The sequence below is a fragment of the Malus sylvestris genome, chromosome 10 (genome assembly GCF_916048215.2).
Source record: "Malus sylvestris chromosome 10, drMalSylv7.2, whole genome shotgun sequence".
Classification (NCBI taxonomy): Eukaryota; Viridiplantae; Streptophyta; class Magnoliopsida; order Rosales; family Rosaceae; genus Malus; species Malus sylvestris.
In genome coordinates this window covers 38333371-38356941 of record NC_062269.1, presented here as the reverse complement: position 1 = coordinate 38356941, position 23571 = coordinate 38333371, and the positions used below count along the sequence as shown (strand labels likewise).

Genomic DNA, 23571 nt, shown 5'->3' with positions numbered 1-23571 from the left:
ACTGTCGTGGATGGGTTAAGTCCACATAAGGTTCTTTTTTATGCCTTGAGGCCAATGACTTTTAACTGATCAGATTTACATGCCCGAGGGCTTAGGACTTGGATCTGGTTTGAACACTGAAGATATATTCAAATCGGATTCAAGTACTGAGAAAGCCTTTTAATAGTCATATTGCTAGAAATAACTTGCATATAACTGGAAGTATACAACATATTGTTAGGCTTAATGAATGAAAAGACAAAAACAAAGCAAAGAAGGTCGGGCAAGGTTAAACCTTATCAGGTAAGGCTGCTCGTCTTGTAGGTTCTTATCTTTGTAGTTTTGTCAAGGGTCTGAAAGCTTAGAGGGATAGAGAGAGAGATTACAAAAGATGAATCGATACTACAGCAAGGTTGAACAGGGTAGCAGAGCTATTACAAAGGTTTGAATGGAGGGTTATCCCGCGAGGGATGAAGGCTTGTCCCGAGAGGGATGAAGGCTGACTACAGCTTTGTTTTGAAGGCAAATATGGCTTTGAGCAGAGTTTGTGCTTGCATTTGTTTGTTTGATTGAGTGTCTTTATTCCTGGTTTCTCTTTCTTCTTATATAGACAACTCGGCTTGGCCTTCTGTAGCAGCAGCCTTGCCCGAATGCGGTTTGAGGGTGATGACTCATCAGCTATTTTACATGTAATGCCACCATAAAGTACTTTATGGGCTGTGTAGCTGGTCAGTCTATACCACTTGGCCCTTGGGTAGGTAAGCAAGTGGTCTTCATGAGCTGCACTAAGTCAGAAAAGGCCCTTTCTACTTTTCTGGGTTTTGGCCGAGCCTCGGCTGACTTTCCTTCCGGGCCCCCTTTTGGGCCAACTCCTTTCTTGAGCCCAAAAGTCAAGTTTTAATCCAAACACTTGGTCTATCTCAACGGTTGTCAAGGGTGTAATGCATTCTTCGTCTAATTGTGATTAATGAATTTTTACCTTTACGGGGGACGGTTTATTACTTAAAAATCATTGTTAAACAATTACATTTAAAGGTCATTTAGCCAGTCATATGTATCAAATAAATGAACGATTCATCCTCATGATCTTAATTAATATTTAACAAAAACGTTAATTTGTTTGATAGTTAAAGATGACTAAACATTCTCTAATTTGATTGACTTTTTCACAAATATGATCTTTAAGTGATGTTTAAGAAACTTAACACTATCTATTATTGATTATGTACAAAAAAAAGTATGTTTACATAAGATAAAAGTTCGCTCTCTGGTTGAATGCAAGTATTGTCGTTTGAACTGACAATTAAATTAATCCGTTGGATGGGACTCACTCAAGTTCTCATTTCTCAGTTTTTTTTTTCACTATATATGAGTGCTTAACGACCTTTTTGGATTGCCAATAATAGCTTTCTTTCGAGATTGAATATCATCATCATCCCATACACTAAAAACTCGAATATATAAAATTGATGGTTTGATTTTATTTACATTGGTAGTATTTGTGAGTGAATCTTGGGGTCCTGAACGGATATATAAAGAAGCCCAAGAACCAAAACAGAGTAAACAAACAAGGGATGAAGGGACGGTAAGCCAGGAGAAGCAAAAGAAAACACATTCAAAGACAAGTTAACTACTAATTTTATATATCGCAAGACAACTAGATTTCTGGAGTTCAAACCAAAAAAAAAATGCTAACTAATATTAAGCAAATTCACTGGACCAGATTAAGGCTGAGTACAACTAACAAGACAATTATATTGTTCCCGAATGGTTGAGAATAATAGTAAATTTTGGAAAAAAAAAAAAAAAAAAAAAAAAAAGGAGATGAAAAGAGCCGAAAATAAAACCCGGGACTGTTGGTGCCAGTAGTTTCTCTCAGGTCCAGTATCATCAGCTGCAACAATATGTACTTCCTAGGATAATCAAGAAGATGCTACATAACGCTTCCCCCACGTAAGTTTACCGTTAAAGCTTCTCCGGCACTAGGCTAGCTAGCTGTAAACATCTGTAAAAGAGAGAACCATAAAACCATTGTTAGAAATCAAATTTGCAACAAAACCGAAATCAAGAGCACAAGAGCTAACCCAGGTTACACATGATTATATCATAATTCAAGAGTACCAAGAGCAGAAGCGCTAACCGAGAGATCATGTATTTCAACTTGAATATCAATGACCCTCTAAACATCACACAATAAAACTGTGCAGTAAAATAGTTTAAACGTCAAACTTGTGTTGACCAGAACAAGTAGGAAAAATGCTGTATGATCTGGGGGTTCGGGGAGTTCTACTTTTCTGTATCAATTTATCAAATTTCCCATCGAGATCACTCAGATGTTACAAGAAATATAAAGCACAAATTTTCAAACAAGGCAACGTATTCTTGTATATCGTAGGGAAGTATGGGGCAGAAACATGCACTAACTACATCAATGTTAGCCAATCAAGTTATCCAAGAAAGATCAGACAGCATGTGATTCAGAACCTTAATGAGGCTATGCATAAATGGCATGCTAAAAACATTCCGTATGTTGCCCTCCTGGAAAGGTGCCATTCTATGCAATCGGAAACTGATGCTTTTAACATTCTCTAAATCTAAACATTGAGAGCAGTCATAAAGTTATTAACACAGAAATGAGATATAAATCTTAGACGGCACACTGATGGAAGAGTGAGCGAGAGGGCTGAGACATTAATGAATTAAAAGACTCAAGTTACATATTTTATGTTCTTTCATAATACAAATTGATAGAAATCTAAAAATAAAATCTCAGAGCTCAACTTTACAAACTTTTACATCCACGAAGAAACGTTATAGACAACATCAAGGCCAAGATAAGTTGTGTTCGTGAAATCGACTTAGTGGAATTATAATGTAAAAATAAGAGGAAGTAAGAGAAGAATGCAATGTAAGGTGGCATTAAGGTAACCAAGCATGTTTCTTCACTCGTATAATTTAGAAGATTTTTCCTTATGAAACAAATCTTGTAAATTACTAGACATTTCACACATTTCATATTATTATCAAGATATTTGATACAACATTAACCAACAAGTTCCTAGAACTAATGAAATTTTACGCAGAGAACGATGATGATCAGAGTGCTTAATGCATGAGAATCCCAGGGAGACCCGGTTATCATACCATGGGTCAAGAAATTAGGGGTAACCAACAGGCAGATGCTCCACCCAACAACCATGAAAAAGCTCAACCTACTCCCACCCCTAGACAAACGAATTTTGCGTCCATAGAATACTTATCGTTGCTATCTAACTCCCATTGTTCCTAAAATTAAAAACAATATCAAAACAACTTAGTTCAAGTTAAGTTAAGCCTACGACAAAGCATCGAAATTCCTCCATATAATTCAAACTTCTCCATATCTCTGAAACATCGCTCTCATACATGAAGGCTGTGAAACCCACACAACAAAATGTATCCCCTCCTAATCACATTAAGAATACTAGCCAGATAGGTAAAGTGCATAAAAGTCTAGGAATCAAACAACCACAACAACATTCATGTTACAATACAGAGGAGGAACTGAGACTTTGGGGGCAGCACACAAGCAAAACAATTTCCAATTACATATGCAACGCAACAATCGATCATTGTTTTACTACATTGCCAAGGCGCAGTTCAAACTTCCGAGCAAGAACCCTAACTAAAATTTCCAATCAGGGTAAAGTTTGGATCTTCAAAATTGACAGATGCTTCAAACTCAAGGAAGGCCCTTTCAGGCCACTACCATGACAAGTTAAATAAAATTAAGCTCTACCATGTTTACACAAAGACATAAAACATCAAACAATCCAATCAATTTAACAATAAAAACACAAACCAAAAACAATCCTACAATTTACACACAAGAAATATGAGAGATTTGCCTCACCATTAGAGCCGGACCGCTTGCCGTGCTTAATCCGTTCGAGCTGGACCTGCGTGTCCATGATCATCCTCATCCTCTCTACCTCCAATTCATTGGCGAATTGGATCCTCTGCTTCTCCAACTCCACCATCTGCCTCAACTTCTCGGCCTCCACTCTCTGATACACCTCCCCGAAGCTCTCAATCGCTCTCGCCAATCTCTTCAACCCTTCTCCTCCTCCTCCACCGCCTCCAACCTCTCCTCCGCTCTCCCTCGCCATCTCAACCTCCTCATCGGCCTCATCGTTATCCTCATCGTCCTCATCCTCATCCTCATCGTCCTCATCCTCAGCCCCAGCGGCTGCAGCCGCAGCCGCAGCCACGGCCGAGTAATTCATCCTGAAGAAACCCTCGTCGAGCGCCGCAGTCGATGCCGACCGCTTCTGCGGAAGCGCCACAGCCGTCACCACCGGAGCCGAGGACGGCGTCTTCCGGTACCCCAAAGGCAACGGAACGGCGACCGGCAGCGAAGGCGATTGAGGCGAAGGAGACGAAGGAGACACCTTCTTGACATTAGATCCGATGAGAGCGTCGAGCCTCTCGAAGAAAGGCCACGACGAGGTTAGGGTTCCGTTGGAGGACGAAACCCTAACCTTCTCCACCTTGTACTTCTTCTTGATAGTATCGATTCGGTTCTTGCACTGGACGTCCGTCCGGTGGGTCTTCTTGGTGTGGCCGTGGAGGGCGTTGACGGCGTCAGCGACCTCCTGCCAGTCCTTCTGACGGAGGTTCCCGCGGTTAAGCTCGATGTAGCGGCGGCCCCAGGCGTCGACGAGAGTGGACGTGGCGTCCTCGCTCCAGCAGTCTTCGCGGACGGGCATGGGCCGAGGTTTGGAGGAGGGCGGGGTGGAGGCGGTGGTGCCGGCATTGAACGGCGTTATTTGGAGGTCGGTTAGGTCGCCCATCGGGAAGGGTGGATTTTGGGTGTGGGAAAATTGGGGAGTGGGTGGGAATAGAGAGAGGGTGGGTGTTGTTAGGCAGTAAAGGGGTCGCGTCGGTGGGAGCAGAGCGCCGGCCGCATGAGGCGCGAGTGTAGGAGGGAGGTCGCCGGGATGAGCGCGTGAGGGTTTGTTGTCGATGTCATTAAGGCTTTAGTGGCTTCGATGGATTTACCGGCTCGGCTCGGTCCGTTCCCCATCGCATTACTCTCCGCCTTATCGGATTTTTTTTTTTACCGTCCCACCCACTTAACCCCATCTCTCTCTTTACTCTTTTTACTGCAAACTATAATTTTCTCTTTTTATTTGTATTTCCGATTTGGCTAATGCAAAGATGATCTAAGAGGTGCAATTTAAAAAATAGACGGTTCAGATCGTTGAAATTCAATGTGACGTGAGCCCATAACTAATTCATGTTTTAATAAATAAAAAAAATGAGAATCTCTTCTCGATAAGAGCTTCTCTTTTTAGATCTCTATTTAACTTTTCTAGAAACAAACTTGGTGTCTTAAACTATCAAACTTGGCTGATTGCGTGCCCAACTTCAGCTAACAAGTTCAAACACTAGCTAATTGCTGCACGATTGTAGTAGGAAAATTTGCTACAACTTGCAAGTCTTTGTTCGTACGGGACAAGTTATGCCAACTTTCTACCAACTTTCGAGTTGTTGAGATAAGCTTGACCCAAAAACAGCCATGAAAATCGTGTATATCTTGAACTAGTGTGGCGGATATTCATCACATGTTATTGTATGTCGATCAATTTGTCTTTCTCCAATAATTTTTCTAGCCTCAATGACAACGAGGGAGATCGAAAGAGAAGGGCAATGACACAAGAGTAGAGAAATTTATCCCGCATTATAATAGTCTGTTATAATATACCAAACACACATGAAAATTGTTCTTAATTAGCAAATTATCGTACTTGTGGGAGAAATGTTATTCACCCTAGATGAAAACTTACACTACGTTTCGAATTTAAACCTTTTTTCATTTAATTTAATTTAGAATAGGAATATCAATCGTATTAAAAAATGACAACGTAATTTTTCAACGTAATAAATAAACCCATGCATTTATCAGAGCTCCATTGAAGGACGCCATATTAATGTCCTTAGGCTGAGAGCTGAGAATTGGTAGAATCTGCCACATGTAAAGTCCGAGTTTGCAGACAATGAGAGTGAACGAACTGTGTGCGTCCTCATGGCATTAATGAAATAAAATTACTAGAAACGAAAATAAAACACACTTTCATGGACAAACATGGGGGTGGGTCTTGCTACTTTGTTTGTATATAGTGGGTAATTCCGAAATTTTTTTATACGATCCGTGAACGGATAATAAATGATATGAAAATTATTAGTTTTGGGTCAACTGTTAACGAGTCAGATCGTTCATATTACCGATTAACGATTCAGATCGTTCATATTACCGATTAACGATTCAGATCGTTACCTGGTCACATGTCAATAATTCGTTAAGATAATGGTTATGATACGTAAACAATTTTCAAAATTTAAACATTAGGCATGACAATTTTTTGCAAAACTCATTAATCTGACATGATCCGTTAACGAGTTGGGTTGTCATTAGATCATTTGTAAGAAGTCATTAGGATAAAAATTTAACATAATACAATCTGTTAAGATAATAAATATAACATGAAAATAATACAAACACAATGACCCGTTTCTCATATCTAATAGAGGGCACAGTTAGCACATAAAATAAATAAATAAATAAACAACAATTAAAATGCAAGGAAACTAAAATTATATGTCACAAAGAAATGAAAGCAAAAGGTGGAGAAAGCGACCAGCCCTTCTGTGGTTCTTGTAATCGATGAAAAGTGTGAGGCGCCGTTTCGAATATAAAAGAGGAAGAGGAAGAACTGCAATTTGTCCCTTTCCCATTTGTTTATGTTTATTTATGCAAAAGTGAAATATGGGATCAAATAACATATAAAACCCCTAAACTATTGCCTATAGTAATACAGTTTACAAACTCATCCACTGTAAACCCTAGATTTACAACTCATTTAGAAGTAATTTTAAAATAATTGAAAATAATTTTTAAATCAATCTTTATTAAAAATTCAAGTGTACGTATTTTGGAAAAACATTTAAGTGATTCCTGCAAAAAGTACATATTTGATGCTTCTTTAAAAAAACACTTAAATGCTTTTAAAACCCAAAATTAATTACACCAAAAACATTTTCAATTATTTTTAGAAGCACTTTCAAACGAACAATTAAACTATTTCGTCAATCCTTCTGTGAGTACAAATGTTAATTTTCAGCCTAACAAGTGCATGTTTTGTGTTGACGAGGACAAATTTATGTGGACGGTGTCAATGGTTTATGTAGAGTTTGTCATTTTTATATTAGTTTGTAATGTATTACAACTATTGAAACATGGGCAATACAATAGTTTAGGAGATTTATATATAGTTGGCCCTAAAATATATCATCCTCTCTACTCTCTTGTGATCTTGCTTATTTTCAATTTTTTTGAAATAGTTTTTATGACCGAAAAGTTACGAGTTCGAATTGTAAAAATAATCTGTTTACAAAATAAGAATAAAACTGCATAAACGTTCCTTCGTAACCATCACAAAGCAAAGAATCTTATTATTTTGAGGTTACCCTTTTTAATCATTACGATCTTCTGGTTATGGGTATGGGTCAATTGCTGCATGGTCCACTTTAATTGAAGAGTTTAGTTTTAGAAAGTTGGTAGCAAGGCATTTTCATTATTTATTTACTTTTGTGAATTGTAAATAAATTTGTTATGTTCAACTACGAATGATGGGTTGAATATTGTTTTCAGTGGGAGCTGATATTTGTCTAATCTATTATTCTACTGTTTCAACCACAGTATCAGAAGATTTTTTTAGTTATACATATCTTCACATTTAAGTCACGTACCTTTCCTTCAATAATTCTGCTTTAAATTATCAAAAATACATATGTATAGGTTAGGAATGGGGCATCGATACACATTTTGACACATATTTTGTAGAGTTTACGTTATCATGTATTACAACAATCCAACTGTCTATCTTTTAGTTCTTCTTTTAAAGATCATGTCTACTAAAAAACATGCAAATTCGAAACCATATGAAATTTGGATTGAATTATTATTACTTTAGTGTTTCTTTGCAAAATTGTATATGTCCATCTTCTATACTACATAAATATTTTAATGATTTTGGATTTGTTTAAACTTTTTGCAACAATGATCTATGATTCTATAAATGACAAATTTAAATATAAATAGTTTGTTTGTTGACATACATTATGTAGTAGACTTTTACCAAATTGTGTCAAACAAATGAGTGTCGCTCTATCCTAACCCTAACCCTATATATGATGCATTGTAAATTTGTAAGCATCATTTATATGTCGTGTATATATAGGCAAGGGCCAATGGAAGTAGGAATCCGAGTCCAAAAAATATATATGCGAAGATTTTTCGAGGACTCTACGAATGTTTGGTACAAGTTCCTTTTGGGCCTACTAAATGTTTGATGTAATGCATCCTAGAATATCTCGACATGTTGCGTTGACTTCACTCAACAAGTTCTTTTATATCACTCATCAAATTGTTTTGGCATATGCTGATATATGTTGATATATGCATGACAAGCCACCAAATAAATAAATTGATTTTTTTTATGCGCTTCGCGCTCAATTCCTGACTAAAAAAATTTGTATTTACCACTGGGACCTTCAAAGTATAAATTCTGCATCCGCTATTGCATATAGGTGCAAGAAGATTAACCCAAAGATGTCTGACATGTGCCAAAAGGATCAAGTGAATGAGATAATACAATTTCAATCATATATCTGAACTCTGCGATGCCTTTTTTGGTTGGCCCCAGATGGTGGGACTGCCAGGCGCAGGAAAAAATTCATATATGGGGATCGGAACATGGGGTTGCTCTTCAAAGTCTCAACCATCTGCCTCTGCCACCGGCCAATGTCAAGAAAAAAGGTCAAACCCTACTGTGATTACCTTTACAGGATGCCATTCGCACCATCTCTATATCTAATTAATCATTCTCAAAGAGAACAACATGCTTAAAGACATGCCATATACCCACTTGAAACTTGAAAGCTAGTGCAAAGCTTACATTTGCATTATCCTATATGTGGTGGAAAAAGCTATGTGGGGACTATCATTTCCATCCTCAAGATGACCTTGATCATCATCATCATCATCATCATCATCATAACAATTGATGCCATAATCCAGCTTTACTATTAATACGGAGATGTAATCGGTAATATAATTCATAAAAATAAACGATGCATAAATTTTTATTTATCTCATTTACTGTCATACTAATTTTCCATCCATATCTTCATATTTGACATACGTATGGGAATTATTTGTGTAATTAGAACACCAAACATGATGTAATGTAATAAAACGTACTCATGTTCATTATAACGACGTAGATATGACCTACAATATCAATTTGTTGTCCACGCATATGATAATGCATGGATCGATTACAATATATTTGTGGTTGTGTTCGCACAAAATATGAGAACTAGCTAGCTACTGATGTACATATGTAGTAATCATTACATCAATATCCAACATAAAAGGATTACCGACACAGATGACAACCTTGGGTGCTGGATGATCATTTCCATTTGGTTTTTTAGTCAAAATAGTCTCAAATGGATATAAATGATCATTGAGATTGTCCATCATCAATCATTCTGATTCATTCTGTGAAAAATATCTGTTAAATTGAAAAAACCACCAGTTTAAGGAGAATGATTGATTTGACAAATATAACCTCAATTTAACGGAGATTTCTTACAGAATGACCAAAATAGTTGAACGCGGGACAATCTCAAAGATTAAAATGAGAGGTTATGCCAATTTTAGAGATAATTTTAGATAAAGATATAAAGCAAATAAAATATTCCAATGCCACTTCTATAATTATATCACAATCACACCTTGCGACTTTAATTCATTTCCATATGTATGATATGCAGCACAGTAGTCTCTTTCCTCAGATAAACTCCTCCTTCCACATTGATAAAAGAAAAAAAGAAGAAGAAAAAACTCCTCCTTCCACACGAAAGAAAACAGAGAGTTAGGCAAAACCAGAACAATTTAGTTTCTTGATCTTCACCCCTCTCCAAAAATTACAAGATTAATTAGATTTCATAATATCCATTGCATGAAATAATTAAACAAAAACCACAGACAGACATACGGATTAATTACCATGAGCCAATGATTGAGACCCTCTCATAGAACTTGTTTGCCTATTATTTCTTCTTTCCCTATTTTTTTTCTATATATACAAAACAAGAAACAAAAAACAAAGAAAAAGGCAGAAAATTAAGGAAATTAAAAGAGGTAGAAAAAAAAAAAGAATTGGCAGTAGTACTTTTTTTTTTTTTGCAAACCCTACTAAAATATATGAACCTTTAAGACAAATGATAAAACTAAGAAGAAGAAGATCGAAAGAATGAAAATCCGCCAATATTACACATCACTTGGTGACTCACAAATGCTCTCTAAGTGCGGCCTCCAAACCCCAACACGTCCTCGCCGCCGATCCCGCTGCGACGAATGCTTTTCCGACAGTATTTCGCTCAAGTACCGATCATTTATCAACAGGTTGGTCATGGTGATGCTGTTCAAAACAACGTTGTTGTTGTTGGTGACGTTGTTGTTTTCGGCGTCTTTGATTCGCTTCTTCTTCGCCGACGACGATCTTGTCCTCCCCTTCTTTTCGGACGTCTTCGAAGCGGCAGGCATCGGCATGAGGAAGTAAATCTTTCCTCGTTGGAGTTCCGCGTCGGGCGGAACGATCACGATCTTGGGAACGACCCCGTCGTGATCGGACGCCGACGAGGAGGGCTTCTTGAGGACGTGCTTAGGGTACGCCTTCATGATCTCGCTGGCCCGGATTGTGCCGCTGATTTCCTCGACTCTGCCGTTAGAGTGTACGACTCGAATCACGTCCAAAGCTCCACATGGAAGAATGCAAGAGATGCAGCACCTGATGGTGTTTTTCATGGCTAGCTGCTGCCTGCTGCTGCTCCTGCTTTCTAGCTAGCTATGTTTTTTCTCTCCCTCCAATGGTCTCTCTTTGAGAGAGGAGAGAGAGAGAGAGGAAGTGAGGGAAGTAGTGAATGAAAGAGAGAATACAGAAGTCTCTTTAATTAAAAACCCTTTTCTGTTTTTTGTGATTGTAACAAATGATGGTTTTATAAAATAGTACCAATTTTTTTGACAATTTATTTAGACATACAAAATTAATATATTTATTATGACAATTTTAATATAAGTAGAAAATGCATATCTCTATTATATATTATCAGTGTTTTCTTTTAGGCGATTTATTTAATATAATTAGAGACACAAAATTAATACATTTGTTCTAACATTTTTAATATAATTAAGTGAAATTTTCATATTTCTATTATAAAATGTGTTAAATTTACGTGTTGAAATAATTTCATTTTTTTTAGACCTTTTGATTGTGGGATGAGCTAGCTAGATGATGAGGAAATTTTCTGCTTATGACTCGCTTAGGATGAAATTCATGGCATGAATAATTGCACCTCCCTCTGTACTTTGCCCTTTTGGTATCCATCATTTAGGGCCCACCCCACCCCATCCCTCTCTTTCTTTCCTTCTCCTTCACCAAGTTCAATAATTTGGGGTTGGTTTTAAAGGATTGGGGGTCCTTATGGAGGGCACATGTTCGTGCACGACTGGGACTGCCAGCAAAGGGGTGCCCTAGCTCAAGTGTTTCAGTTGAGGACTGACACGTGTCGTAACAAGATTGATTAACTACTTTACTATTTTCTAATTTAGTGTGTGGAGGCTACTTGTATGTATGTGTGGGGTTGATTGAGAGGGAGTGAAATCGATCGGTTTTGTTGGGACTCGGGAGTGAAATGGGAATAGAAGGGGTGGGAAATGAGATCAAATCTTTTGTGTTTAAAATGGGTGTGGCATCTTTGTTACTCAAATTATTGATTGATACGTTTTTAAAAAATTTAATTTTCTTAATTTTGTTGTCGAAAACTTAATATATGTCAGTCAATTATTGAAACCACATAAAAACCACACTTATTTTGAATGCAGAATATTTGATCGCGTGGAAAATGCGGCATAGTGAAAATCTTCTTTTGAAAGAGGGGATTTGTGATCTCTCAAAGTTTCAATATCCCAAGCAACATCATGTGGGTTGTGGTTTTCATTGGAAAGTGAGGTGTGATACATCACTTCTTTTAAACTTTATCTCTTTGTGGTTTTTGGATTGCAAAGTGATTTGACTCAGTGTGAATGTATTTGCCTATTTTGCAAAAGGATTTTGCTTGCATCATCTTGACATCATAGGTCTACCGTTAGTGAATTCACTTCAATCAACAGTTTACAATTGTTCGTGTTGTTCATACTATGTACTAGTTGTTTGTAACTTCGTTTCTATATTCTTAATGTGTACCAATTGATCACGAACTTCTGATTAATAAAATTGGTTTTTGATCTAATCTCACATATGCTTGATGTGGAAAGCGAATGGTTCCTACTTTTATATTAACTTTTTAAAGCAAATGAAAGTAAGCTTAAGATTCAAAATCACTATGAATTGAGTTAATTTTTCATTCTAAAATTAGGTAGATTTCATGAGAGATGTGAGAGTTCTTTCTCCCTTATCTTAGCTTAAGACGACTTTAGAGATACTATTGGAAGTAAATAAAAAAATGTAAAGAGAAGATGTGACACCATAAGAAATTATTCAACCTAATCTATTCGAGAAAGATTTTTTCAAGATTGATTTGATTGTATAAATTTATCATGGATTGTCCTTTAGAATTAGAACATCTCCTTGGAACCGACCCTTAGATTTGATGAGAAAATAATGCAAGCTATAGTTAAAACTGTCGAAAATGATTGATAATTGCCAGTTAATTATGTCCCATCCACAACAAGCCCCGTCCATTAAAGCGGGCAACATGTGAGCTATGGAGTGGAGGGGGCCATATACAAGAGTTCTTGATTTTTGTATTGGAAAATTAAACTACGACAATGACTCATTTACACTCTTTCGAATACCACCGATGTAGTTCAGGGTAATAGTATGATGTTATATGTTTTAAGCTTTTTATGCAATATTATTTGTTCAATTTAAAACATTATTATACGTTTTAGAGTAATTTCATCCCTCCCAATTGCAAGGGGGATTGGGTGATTCAATCCACCAAAACCAACAAAAGGAGCTCCGCCCCAGCCCAAACAAGTCGGTCTACAATCAAAAGAAGGAGGCCTGAGTGTTCACTCGTCGTGCCTTAATCGCCCAACCTAGCGCCTTAAGACGTGTGACGTCACCCACATTAATTTTTTTTTTTTGTTTTGTGTTAGGCGCGTGGGCTTCACGTGCGCATGAGTGCAAGTGGCCGACCAACCCTGCAGTGCTAGGCCCGCGCTGTAGGCGTACTCATCCCTCACCCATTCGATTTGCACATGATTTCTATCCTACGGTCCTGATTTTTTCAACAATTTTTTTTAAGAAATAAAGGAAAAATATAAAAAAAAAAACTTATTAGCTATTGTGGCCCACGTGGCACAATATGGGGTGTTGGATTACAAAAAAAATTTTAATACAATGGTTCATAGTAATTAGGTAAGAAATAAGTATTAAAAATTATACAAAATCATGACATGTGACGAGGTCGGTTAAAAATCTTATTTCAAATTAAACATAAATTTATATGTTCATTAATTATTTAAAAAAATTAATGTCAATTGCTCAGACAATTTATTTTAAAAGTAGAAATACACTCGAGCAATTACTGTCCACTAAAACATCCCTTTGCTGAACGGCCCGAACAATAATTACCAAGGTTCTAAAAGACGCTAGGCGCTAGTCGGGAGGCGGGTTGGGGCCTAGCGCCTTAGCGGCTAAGCGGGGTCTAGGCGGGCACTTAGGCGGACTAGGCGGATTTAATTAAATCTATTATATTTCGGGTAAATAAGTGTCCGTTTATACTTAAAATATATATAATTTCATCATAAACTACAAAATGGAATGACATATATAGTATGAGCTATTGGAACATAATGAAAACATGGAGAACAAATATATAATGTGTGTTCCTTTAAGTATTAAACAAGTTTCTTACAATTTATTGAAAAAAAACTAAAATGCAAAATGAAAGTTATCTATTTTCTGTCTAAGTAAGTCACAACCTAGGCGGGTGCCTAGGCGGTCTAGGCGAGCGCCTCAGTAGGTTTAGGCGTCATTTCTTAATTTTCAAACGCTTAGGTATTAATTGGAGTGATAGCCAACCGCCTAGCGCCTAGGTGAGGCCTGAGCGGCATTAAACGAGGCTTAGGTGGCGCTAGACGGGAATTTTTAGAACAGTGATAATTACTTTTGTGGGTTGGATTGTTTCATGAATATTTGTAAATTAGCGTTGAGAACCCAAAAATTACATATCCACTATATCGAAGGTGCAGCAGGTGTTCAAATAGTGGATTTGGTATAATTCAAATCTGGAGCCCACAAAGTCCACCGGAAATTTGCAAAAATAAATAAATAATCTGTGCATTAGAGAATTGTTATTAGCACTTCAAAAATTTCATTTTACACTCCTTATAACTGTATTTTTCTTTCTAATTATAAAAAGTTTGGAGTGTCAAACGAGATTTTTGAAATACTAACAATTCTCATAAATTATCGTGAGATTATATATGAGGATATATTATAGTAAATGGAGACCAAACAAATGGAAACATAATTAATTGAGTCGTTCGGGAAGAGTCCAAATCCGGCCGGCTGAAAATTCAACTCCATTCTAAAATTACGGGAACCTGTTTGATTGCCCCACGACAAGAAATCAAGCTATTGGAGAATTCATTCATTGTGTCAAGGTCAAGCTACCTTCCTTTTCTTTTCGGGAGAGCTTTTGTAACGGTTATGGTTTGTGCACTTGATAAATAATTATAAGGAGAAAATTTTAATATTTGTTGGAAACGACTCATAGCATACTTATTCGTCAACAATTGCAATAACATCATAGGGAGGTGTGATTTTTTTTTTTCTGGTAGTGCTTTACGGTAGTTCTTGGATTTGGTTTCTCCATGGCTGGTGAATTATGGAGTTATGGTGTTTCTTTTAACATATGTGGCTTTTGGTTCGCTCTAACGATTATGTTTTGTTAATGCTCAAAATATCTGGTCAACAAAAGACAAGTATGGTTGGCCCTTGGTAGGCTCGGGATAAAGACTATAAGAAATCGAAAACAAGGTTTAAGTGGTTCACCCTTAAAAACTAGGTTGTGTCCACTGTAGCGCTTTGTATATGTATTGGATATAGGTTACAAGATGCGTTTGGTTATAGTGTAATCTTTTCTTTTTTCTTGTGTATTTGACCGATTATAAGAGGTACTCGTCTCCCTTAGATAGGCTTCCAATGAGCCCCAAAGATCTTGGGTTCTCAAATACTTCACCGCTCTAGTATCAAATGATCTTAACACATAAGCTTAACTTGTTGATGACTCCTCTATTTAGTCGACACGTATAGATGAAGTGACGGTTGCTCACAACTAGTTCCAAGGTTTTCTAGGCTAACACGTATTGTGCGCTCCGCTTAGTCTTGAGTAGCTGAGGAAATGTCGACCTGAGCGCTTGAGTTGACAACCTTTATGTCTTTTCATAGGTTTTTGTTTTCGCTGATGGCTAACATGTGGTTTGAAGTTGACATCTATAATGGGTCTGTTTATGGAGCCTTGTGCTATAAAGTAGTTAGTTTGCCTACTTGCCTCAAATGGTCGAGAAGTACTTTATGAGAAGGTGCTTGGCCTCTTTGTTGATCGTCCAACCAGATTGTTGAGCGGTCATTTATGGCTCTTGAAGCTGCTTCCTTTAGTTCTATTAGGTTGGTTTTTGAGCCTAATGTTTCTAGGCCTGTATTATTTTAAAGGTCTAAATGGACACCGAGTAAACACGTTTGACATGTTTCTCTTATATAAGTTTATTTTTTTAATCATGCATTTAAACTAATTTTTGAAACTTGGTTAAACTTTCTTTCTACATAGACACTCGTAAAAATCTAGGTGATTTATGCACAAAGTATGTGTTTCAGCTATGCATATATAGTTAACAATTGCCCACACACTCATGATCAATATGCTAGAGTAGAGTACGGCTTTAGCACATTTATGGTGAGTTTCCATCATTAGGCCAACCATAATTAACCAAGAGGGCTTGGCCTTAAAGATTTAGCCATTTAGGGCCTGGAACAATATACGTGCCTTGATTGTCTCCAACAAATTTGTGTGAGTTTTCTCTACCACACATCAAAAGTGCACATTTCACATGTCTGAATAAGAGCCGTTAGACCTCGTTAGGTTAAACAATCTAACAATTTTTATTCCGATGTGTAACTTAAATGTGAAAAAGCCTCCAAATTTATAAGAAATGAGGAGGAAATTTAATGGTGACAAGTTGTGGTCCTAGTTCAAGAGTAATGGAGGAAACAAAGTGGGCCAATATCAAAGTGAGCCCACAATAGAAGTGGTGATTCAAATAGGGACATTCTGGTACAAATGGAAGGCACACAGAAGTAGCCTAGGCCTATGGCGATGGTCCAGTCCAAGGGCTGGGCTAGAAATTAAAAACATGGGAGACATGTCACAGTTGGTCATTTGTGTTTTGTATTCACGGAATGTATCAGGAGGCTTCCACTGATAACGAGTCTTGGGGCTTCTTGTTTATATGCTGGGTTCTGGAGTTTACACTAAGGGCGGTGTCGTTATTGGGGTTGCTGTATGTGCGGCGCTCTTTTTTCATGTTAATTAGACAACGTGTTTTTTTTTATGCTTTTTATGTTTTATGTGTCATGTTAATTAGACAACGTGTTTTTTTTTTTACTTAAGACGTAATTTTAGTTATTGATGTTCACGTTTGAGTTTGGATAGATTTTTGTTATTACTATCTTACATCCTTTAAAAAAGCATCTTATTTATTAAAAGAAATATAGAAGGCCTTATGGTTGAATTTTGTTATAACTCTCACAATATCCTTTAGAATATATAATTTTTTTGATAATCTGTAAAAGTTGTATTTTTATTTTTAATTTGCGGCCATTCACGTGTTATTTAATGAGTGGTTCACATCATTTTTCAATTCATGTGAAAGTTGAGTTGGACATGAGTCCGTGATGATTATTTAAATAGATAACGGGGAAATTATCAAAATCGTGAGGGTTATATAAAATTAGAAAAATTAAAAGGAAAATTAATGAAAAAAGTTTGAAGGCTTTGAGTTTTAACGATAAAATAATATCATGATTGACTTTTTAGTGTAAAAATGTGGTTTTTCGTTAAAGTAAACAATACATGGAGCTTTTCGTTAAAGTTCCCAAAATAAAAAAAAGCTTATGAATGTAAAATTAGACGAAATTTAATGGGCAATATGTAATTTACACATAAAAAAAGGAGATGTGTGTACTTTTATTTCTTTTTGTTGTAGGTATAATTTACTGAACAATTATGGAGGCCATATAGAGATAGAAGGTGTGGCATAGAGAGATGTGTAATTGTGGGTGTGTGTTATTCCACTCCATTGTGCATTTATTTATAGTAGTAGGATGGGTAAAAATGTTTCTCTTTAGGATTACAACATTTAATAGGTAATCTACTCCTAATAGGAATATAAGATACATTCCCATATCTATTAGGATTTACACAATCACATTCCTATTCCAATAGGACTACAACATTCCCCCTTGAGTGTGTAAATACTCAAGTAAATGGCGCATCAGGTCTTCAGTGATAAAGCAAGTATAGTTGATGAAGTCGTTGGCACAATGAGCGAATGCGAGTCTCAAATCAATGGAAGAATGCTTAAAAAGGTCAAACTCACAAAACCTCGCTATGGTAAAACCCAAGGTGGGAGAAAAACCCATAGTATAAGGAGAAAAGTGAAAAGTTGCATTAAGTCAAAACTATACGTTTTTTGGACGCAAGTAGAAGAGCTCACAAGGGTATGATCAGCCCATGATGGGTGCCTCGTTAAAACCTAGTTAGGTAGCAAAAACTCAGTGGGAAAAATGCTCTTAATCATAGGGAAAAAGAGTACATCAAGTTCAAGTGAGTATACTTCTGGATACTCCCCCTGAGTTTGACATAACTTCCAAATAAGAAATATAAGCATTGTATATGAATAGTTAGGCATACCAATTTCTTGGACAAACTTTTGGAAGGTTGACTTCGGCAGTAATGTCGTGTAGAGGTCGGCAAGGTTATCTGGGATCGGCTTGCATGACTTCAATCTACTGATGCTTTGCTGATGTAGATGTGGACGCAATATGTCTTGGTGTTGACTTCGTTGATGTATCATGGCTTGGTCGGGTTGATACATGCGGCATAATCTTCATGGATCGTCGTTGGGACTCAATGATGGATGAAAACCGCAAGTACTTCAAATATGCTCAACAAGAAATCCTAACGATGTCTCACTTGTGGCATAGTGAAGTCAGGTGAGTCTTGGAACGATTCGAAGATTTCGCAACTAAGGTCATATCATGGATCTCCAAGATATTGCGATATCCCTAATGGTAAAGACATAACTATTTGGGGATGTTGCCTTGTGCGGGTTTGATAAGTAACCTGCGTCAGCATAACAAACAAGGCAAACATCATTCCAAGGATCAGAGGGTTGGATCCATTTAAGATGCGTTGGGATTTGATTTGCCCAAATTCGTAGTACCTTCAGGGTACGTCTTTAATACAAATTTAGTGGTTGCGTGTCGGCGCGGTACTGCATCTTTACCAAGATCAACAGCAAATGAGACGTCTTGTCTAAATACAATGAACTAAGTACAACAAAACGCAAATTTGAACTTTAGATATGGAATTTCGGATTCCATAACCTCTTCAAGGGTCTCATTTGCATATAACGTATGGACGATCAAAGGTATACTCAAAAGTGACACCTTTAGGGTATAGTTCGACTGGTAAACCAAAATACTGTTAGAACAATGCTTCAGGTCACGACATAAATGAATTTTCCTAAGATCATTCATCTCAAATTCCATCTTCAGGTGCGAGGCAGTTTTCTCAAGCTCTTCCGGAGTCTTAGTAAGATTCGTGTTAACGACATAAACTGTAACTTTAGCAATTTGGAATAAGACTTCATAGTTTAACACGCAAAGGCATAATTCATATCCATGACTGATCAAATAATCACTTAGACATGCATACCACATCTGTCGGATTTTTCAATCCATAAGTGAACGCCTCAAAATGAGTTAAGAGGGTGTTCCGTGGCTTGGAACTATTTGAACTAGTTCATGTAATTCTTCGGGAACTTACATGTAAATCTCCATATCTATATCCCTATGGAGAAAACACTAACCATATTTCATAATGCTGCTATCAATCACATGACGTTTTGAGAGAAACCTTGAGCTGTAAGGTGTGCATCATATCGCATTATTTCATTCATCTCATAATGCTTCATTTCCCATTTGTAACACAATAAGGTTACCTTGGGCAGTGTAGGAACGACAGGTCTAAACACACTTTGGTAATGAATTTGACCTGGATTGTAACTTTAGTTGTCCAATCAGTTCAACGTTGTCACTTAATCAACGGAACACGGTTCGATATCGTCGCCTTTCATTTATGTCGGTAGCTACCATATAAGTGAAAACATCATCGATGATAATCTCATTTCAATTCCATTTTTTGATCCAAACTAGTATACTGGACCAAGAACTTTAAGTCTCGGGAAAAATCCGGATTAATCTCATGCAATGGAAATGATTTGAGATAGCGATCAAGTATAGATTTATTTTGTGTCGTGCCTTCCTCTTCTAGAGAAGTGAATCCTACGAACCGAATGATCTGTCGTGCTCAAGACCAAGAAAAATTGATTGGTTATCTGCTGGTGTACTGGATTGTCCAACAGGAGCATCCAAACCGTCCAACAGGGGCAACACACTCTCCAAGGATGTTGACTCGATGTCCGTTAAGTACGTCTATCCTTGTAGACATGTTTGCAGCTGGTATATGATCTCGTCTCTTTAGCTAGATCAGAGGAATGCGTCTGGAGCAACATTCTGAAAGCTAGAATTCATCGCACTTACTTATTACACTTGTGCGGTATGGGGATCGAGATGAGACATAATGGCCAACGTCCATGCAAATTCATGTCATTCTACAGGAACGTTGACGTTATTATCTCCCCGCAGGAAGATTGTCTCATTAAAGTGACAACCCGCAAATGAGCAGTAAAGAGATCGCATGCAAGGGCTCGAAGAGAGCTAGTTTGAAAGAGAATCATAATCGAAAAAGATTCACATCTTTCTTTGAGGACCCATGGTGGTACGTTGCAGCAGCACAACTTGGCACATAGAATGCTCACCCAAATGCGTAAATACGAAAATCGTCAGGTTCGTACCCACTAACCAACTGTAATGTCATATAGGTTGGGTGGCAATGGGCCTCAAGGTAGACCAACATAACTGCGTACAAGGATTGCATAGACCTAGGCAGAAACCGAAAACTTGGTACGTTTACCGAAATTCGGGCGATCATTTAAATTGCGTTTTATGATCATTAGGCAAGGATATTTGGGGTGAACATGAGAATTCAATGTTCAATTATAAACCCAAAATACATGCAATACTTTATCAAAAACTGTCGATATAAACTTTCCGGTATTATCCAGTCTCCCGGACTTTAAGGGATAAGTAGGGTGGTGAACCCTTAATCGGCCAAGGGGTTTAGCAGTAATGTGTGTGGACAAACATGTGACCAGTTTGTCGATTCATCAACCAAAACCATAAGTATTTATATGGTCCGCATTTTTTGTTGGATTAGTCCACATATATTCCTTTGAATCCATTGTGAAAAGAGAGTCGTGTCGTATCTTTGCAAGGAAGGATATAGAAATCAATTTCCCAAATGAGCGGGCTTTGGCAAAATGTGCTTGTATGCACAAGATCCTTACTTCAGGTAAGGAGATACATCGTAGTATTATTGTTCGACCTAAGTGTCCCAAAAGGTCGTGCCAAAATAAGTAAACTGCTCAATCACCCAGCTTCAGACCTGCCACATGTGGTGTGTTCTCAGTTGGGAGACAACACATTGACCATAAATCAAAGCTTCAGGCTCATTTTTGGAGGTGGTGCAAAGATATTTCACTCTATTTTCTTCAGTGGTTCATTTATGATCATTGTCATCTCGAATATTCTTAAAAACTCAACGTTAGGGAGAATTTAAGGTCCCTTAAATGGTGATTCAGTACCATTCATACAACGAGGAGTGTGCCAAGCTCTTAATCAGGTTGGATAGACCTGAAATCGTTGTTAGAGATGTGATTTATGAGTAAAGTTAATGTGCGTAGTACACATTCATCCAGACAACTAACTCACGTGTTGAATTTAATCGGTCACATGTATTAAGAAACATGATTCAATTAACTCATATTCGAGGACAATATCAATAAAATTATCTATAAGTAAAACAAACACCAAACTATCAAAGAACATGGAAAAATGTTCACAAAGTAAATGGTTTACTAAGGGGATTCAGCCAATAAGGTCATCCATGTCAAAATTATGCTCTTCCAACGATGTTCGGTGAAGCAAAATTAGTCTCACATATTGACTACTAGAATGGTACTCTTTAACAACATTGGTAGGGGCACGAATAGGTGCATAACCAATAGTATATTCCATCGAGACGAAAATAGATTCTGCAGGGTTAAGGTTCGGGAATATTTTCCCTTATTCTTGAAGTTTTAGGTCTTAGGTACCAATGATGATGCTTCGGGCATGATGTCACACCTTAGCTGGCCCTGATTATACCATATGTTGTAAAAACAAACTTGAAATTGTATTGTGGGAGAATATGCCATTCGGTGTATCCCTGCTGAAGCAGTTCATCACCATTCGATAGGCTTTAACCGAACTAGGTCGAGCTATTCGGTAGACTCCAGCCGAACTGGGTCCATACATTTCTCTCACGTTTGTGGTAGTAATCAGATTCGAGAATTTGATAACTTCCGCTTTCAACACTACTGCTTCAGGGGCGAGTTAGAAACATGGAAGAACAAGAAAAATATTCTCTAGTCAATATTCGATTGGATTTATAAACTTCATAATTGTACTCATTCATGGACATAATCATGGTGTACTTCAGGCAATGTCTTTCATGATTAGATAGTCCGTAAGAGCGAGCCAAAGAGCCATGGAATCCTCGATCGAGAACTATTTCCATTTGTAATGATTTGAGCAGAAGTCTTTAAATGAAGATCATGGTTGAGGCTTATTCAGCTTTTCTATGCCATTATTGACTTCAATGGTTATCAGCTTCTTGATAGTCAAGTGGAGATTCACTTCTTGTACCCCACATTGAATGGTTTCTATTAGAAACGTTTAAATCAGGAAAATCGAACTTGTTACAGTACGACAATCCATTGAATGGAGGGAACAAGATTGTGATTGGTATTATAGGAATGAATCATCCATAAGCATTAAAGTTAGAAGATTCAAGTTCCAAGACATGGTTTTCATGAAAAACGTCGGGTTTTCATGGGTGTATTGTTTTATGAAATCTTTGGGTTTCAAAGGCACTAAATTTGAAACTACAAGTTCAATTTAGTTTATGAACGTTTAGTTCATAAAAGAGAGGTTCCTGCAAGAACACAGAATGCAATATACAACTAAGTGTAGTGGATTTGGGTTGCTTCAGGAACTCAAGTGTGAGTGCTTCGGGACTATGAAAGTATGTCAACGGTTCAAAGTATAAAAATAAATTATTGAATCATTAATGTCCAAAAGTGATCTTCAGGTTAATAATTTTAGATTCATTATCAGATTAATGGACTGCAAGTCACTTTTAATTAATTCAATAAATCGGGTCATATGAGGTCGATTGTAGAAGCTAACTAATATTAAAATAATATTATTAGATCGAAAATAGAGCCCTAAAAATAATTGGGCTTGGTGCAGTGAGCAAAAAGCTCGAGTGGCTACTAGAGCAGCCCGTGGGGTGGCTGTAGGCCATGGGTCTAGAGATGGAACAAGCTCAAAGTCTTACGGGGTGGCACGGGCAGGTCCAGCGAAAGCTGGCATGCGGGTTTGGGTTACGGGAAAAAGGCCCAGCCTTTTAGGGTGGTGCATGCCATGGGAAACACCTAACTAGTTGGGCTTGAATGAAGGTTGTGAGCCTGGGCTGGTTGCGTGGTTACGAGCCACGGTGCAAGGACAAAGGGTTGCATGCCTATCCATTGGGATCCCAGGCCGAGACCTGTTATCAGTATGCACAGTGATGGTGTGGTGGGTGTGCCGCACCATGCCCAAATCCCCTTTTTTTTTTCTTTTTTTTTTCAAATCCCTTAGGGTTTAGGAAACCCAAATTTGCTTCTAATTTATTTTATATAATTTGACTCACAAAATTTAATTGTGCGATGTATGAAACAAATATTTATATTGACAAATATATGAACATATACAATATATATTTATTAGAAGGAAAATATAAACATAGGGGGGTTCATGCATCATGTGGAATGTTTTCATGCTTCAAGGTCGTTTCAAATATTTTACTTTATTTTAAACGTACCTGATTGGCAGAAAAGAATAAAAGCCTTTGAATTTGTAGAAGATCGTTCGCAGAAAGCTGGAATTGCATCTCCAATGTGTTGTATCACGTTCGACACAAAAA

At 37.3% G+C, this 23571-nt stretch overlaps 1 protein-coding gene and 1 pseudogene across 1 annotated transcript; both read right to left on the bottom strand.

Moving 5' to 3' along the window:
- Nucleotides 1-1599: 1599 nt before the first annotated feature.
- Nucleotides 1600-5304, bottom strand: LOC126586778 (trihelix transcription factor ENAP1-like; annotated as a pseudogene).
- Nucleotides 5305-10026: 4722 nt separating this feature from the next.
- On the bottom strand, nt 10027-11062 carry LOC126585433 (uncharacterized). The gene has a single exon (XM_050249865.1). It carries the CDS (start codon nt 10895-10897, stop codon nt 10361-10363), a length of 537 nt encoding a protein of 178 aa, XP_050105822.1. The 5' UTR covers nt 10898-11062; the 3' UTR covers nt 10027-10360.
- Between the last annotated feature and the right edge of the window lie 12509 nt (nt 11063-23571).

What these genes read in the sequence shown, in the direction of transcription:
- LOC126585433 (XM_050249865.1), bottom strand. Translation starts at nt 10,897, where the DNA reads ATGAAAAACACCATCAGGTGCTGCATCTCTTGCATTCTTCCATGTGGA.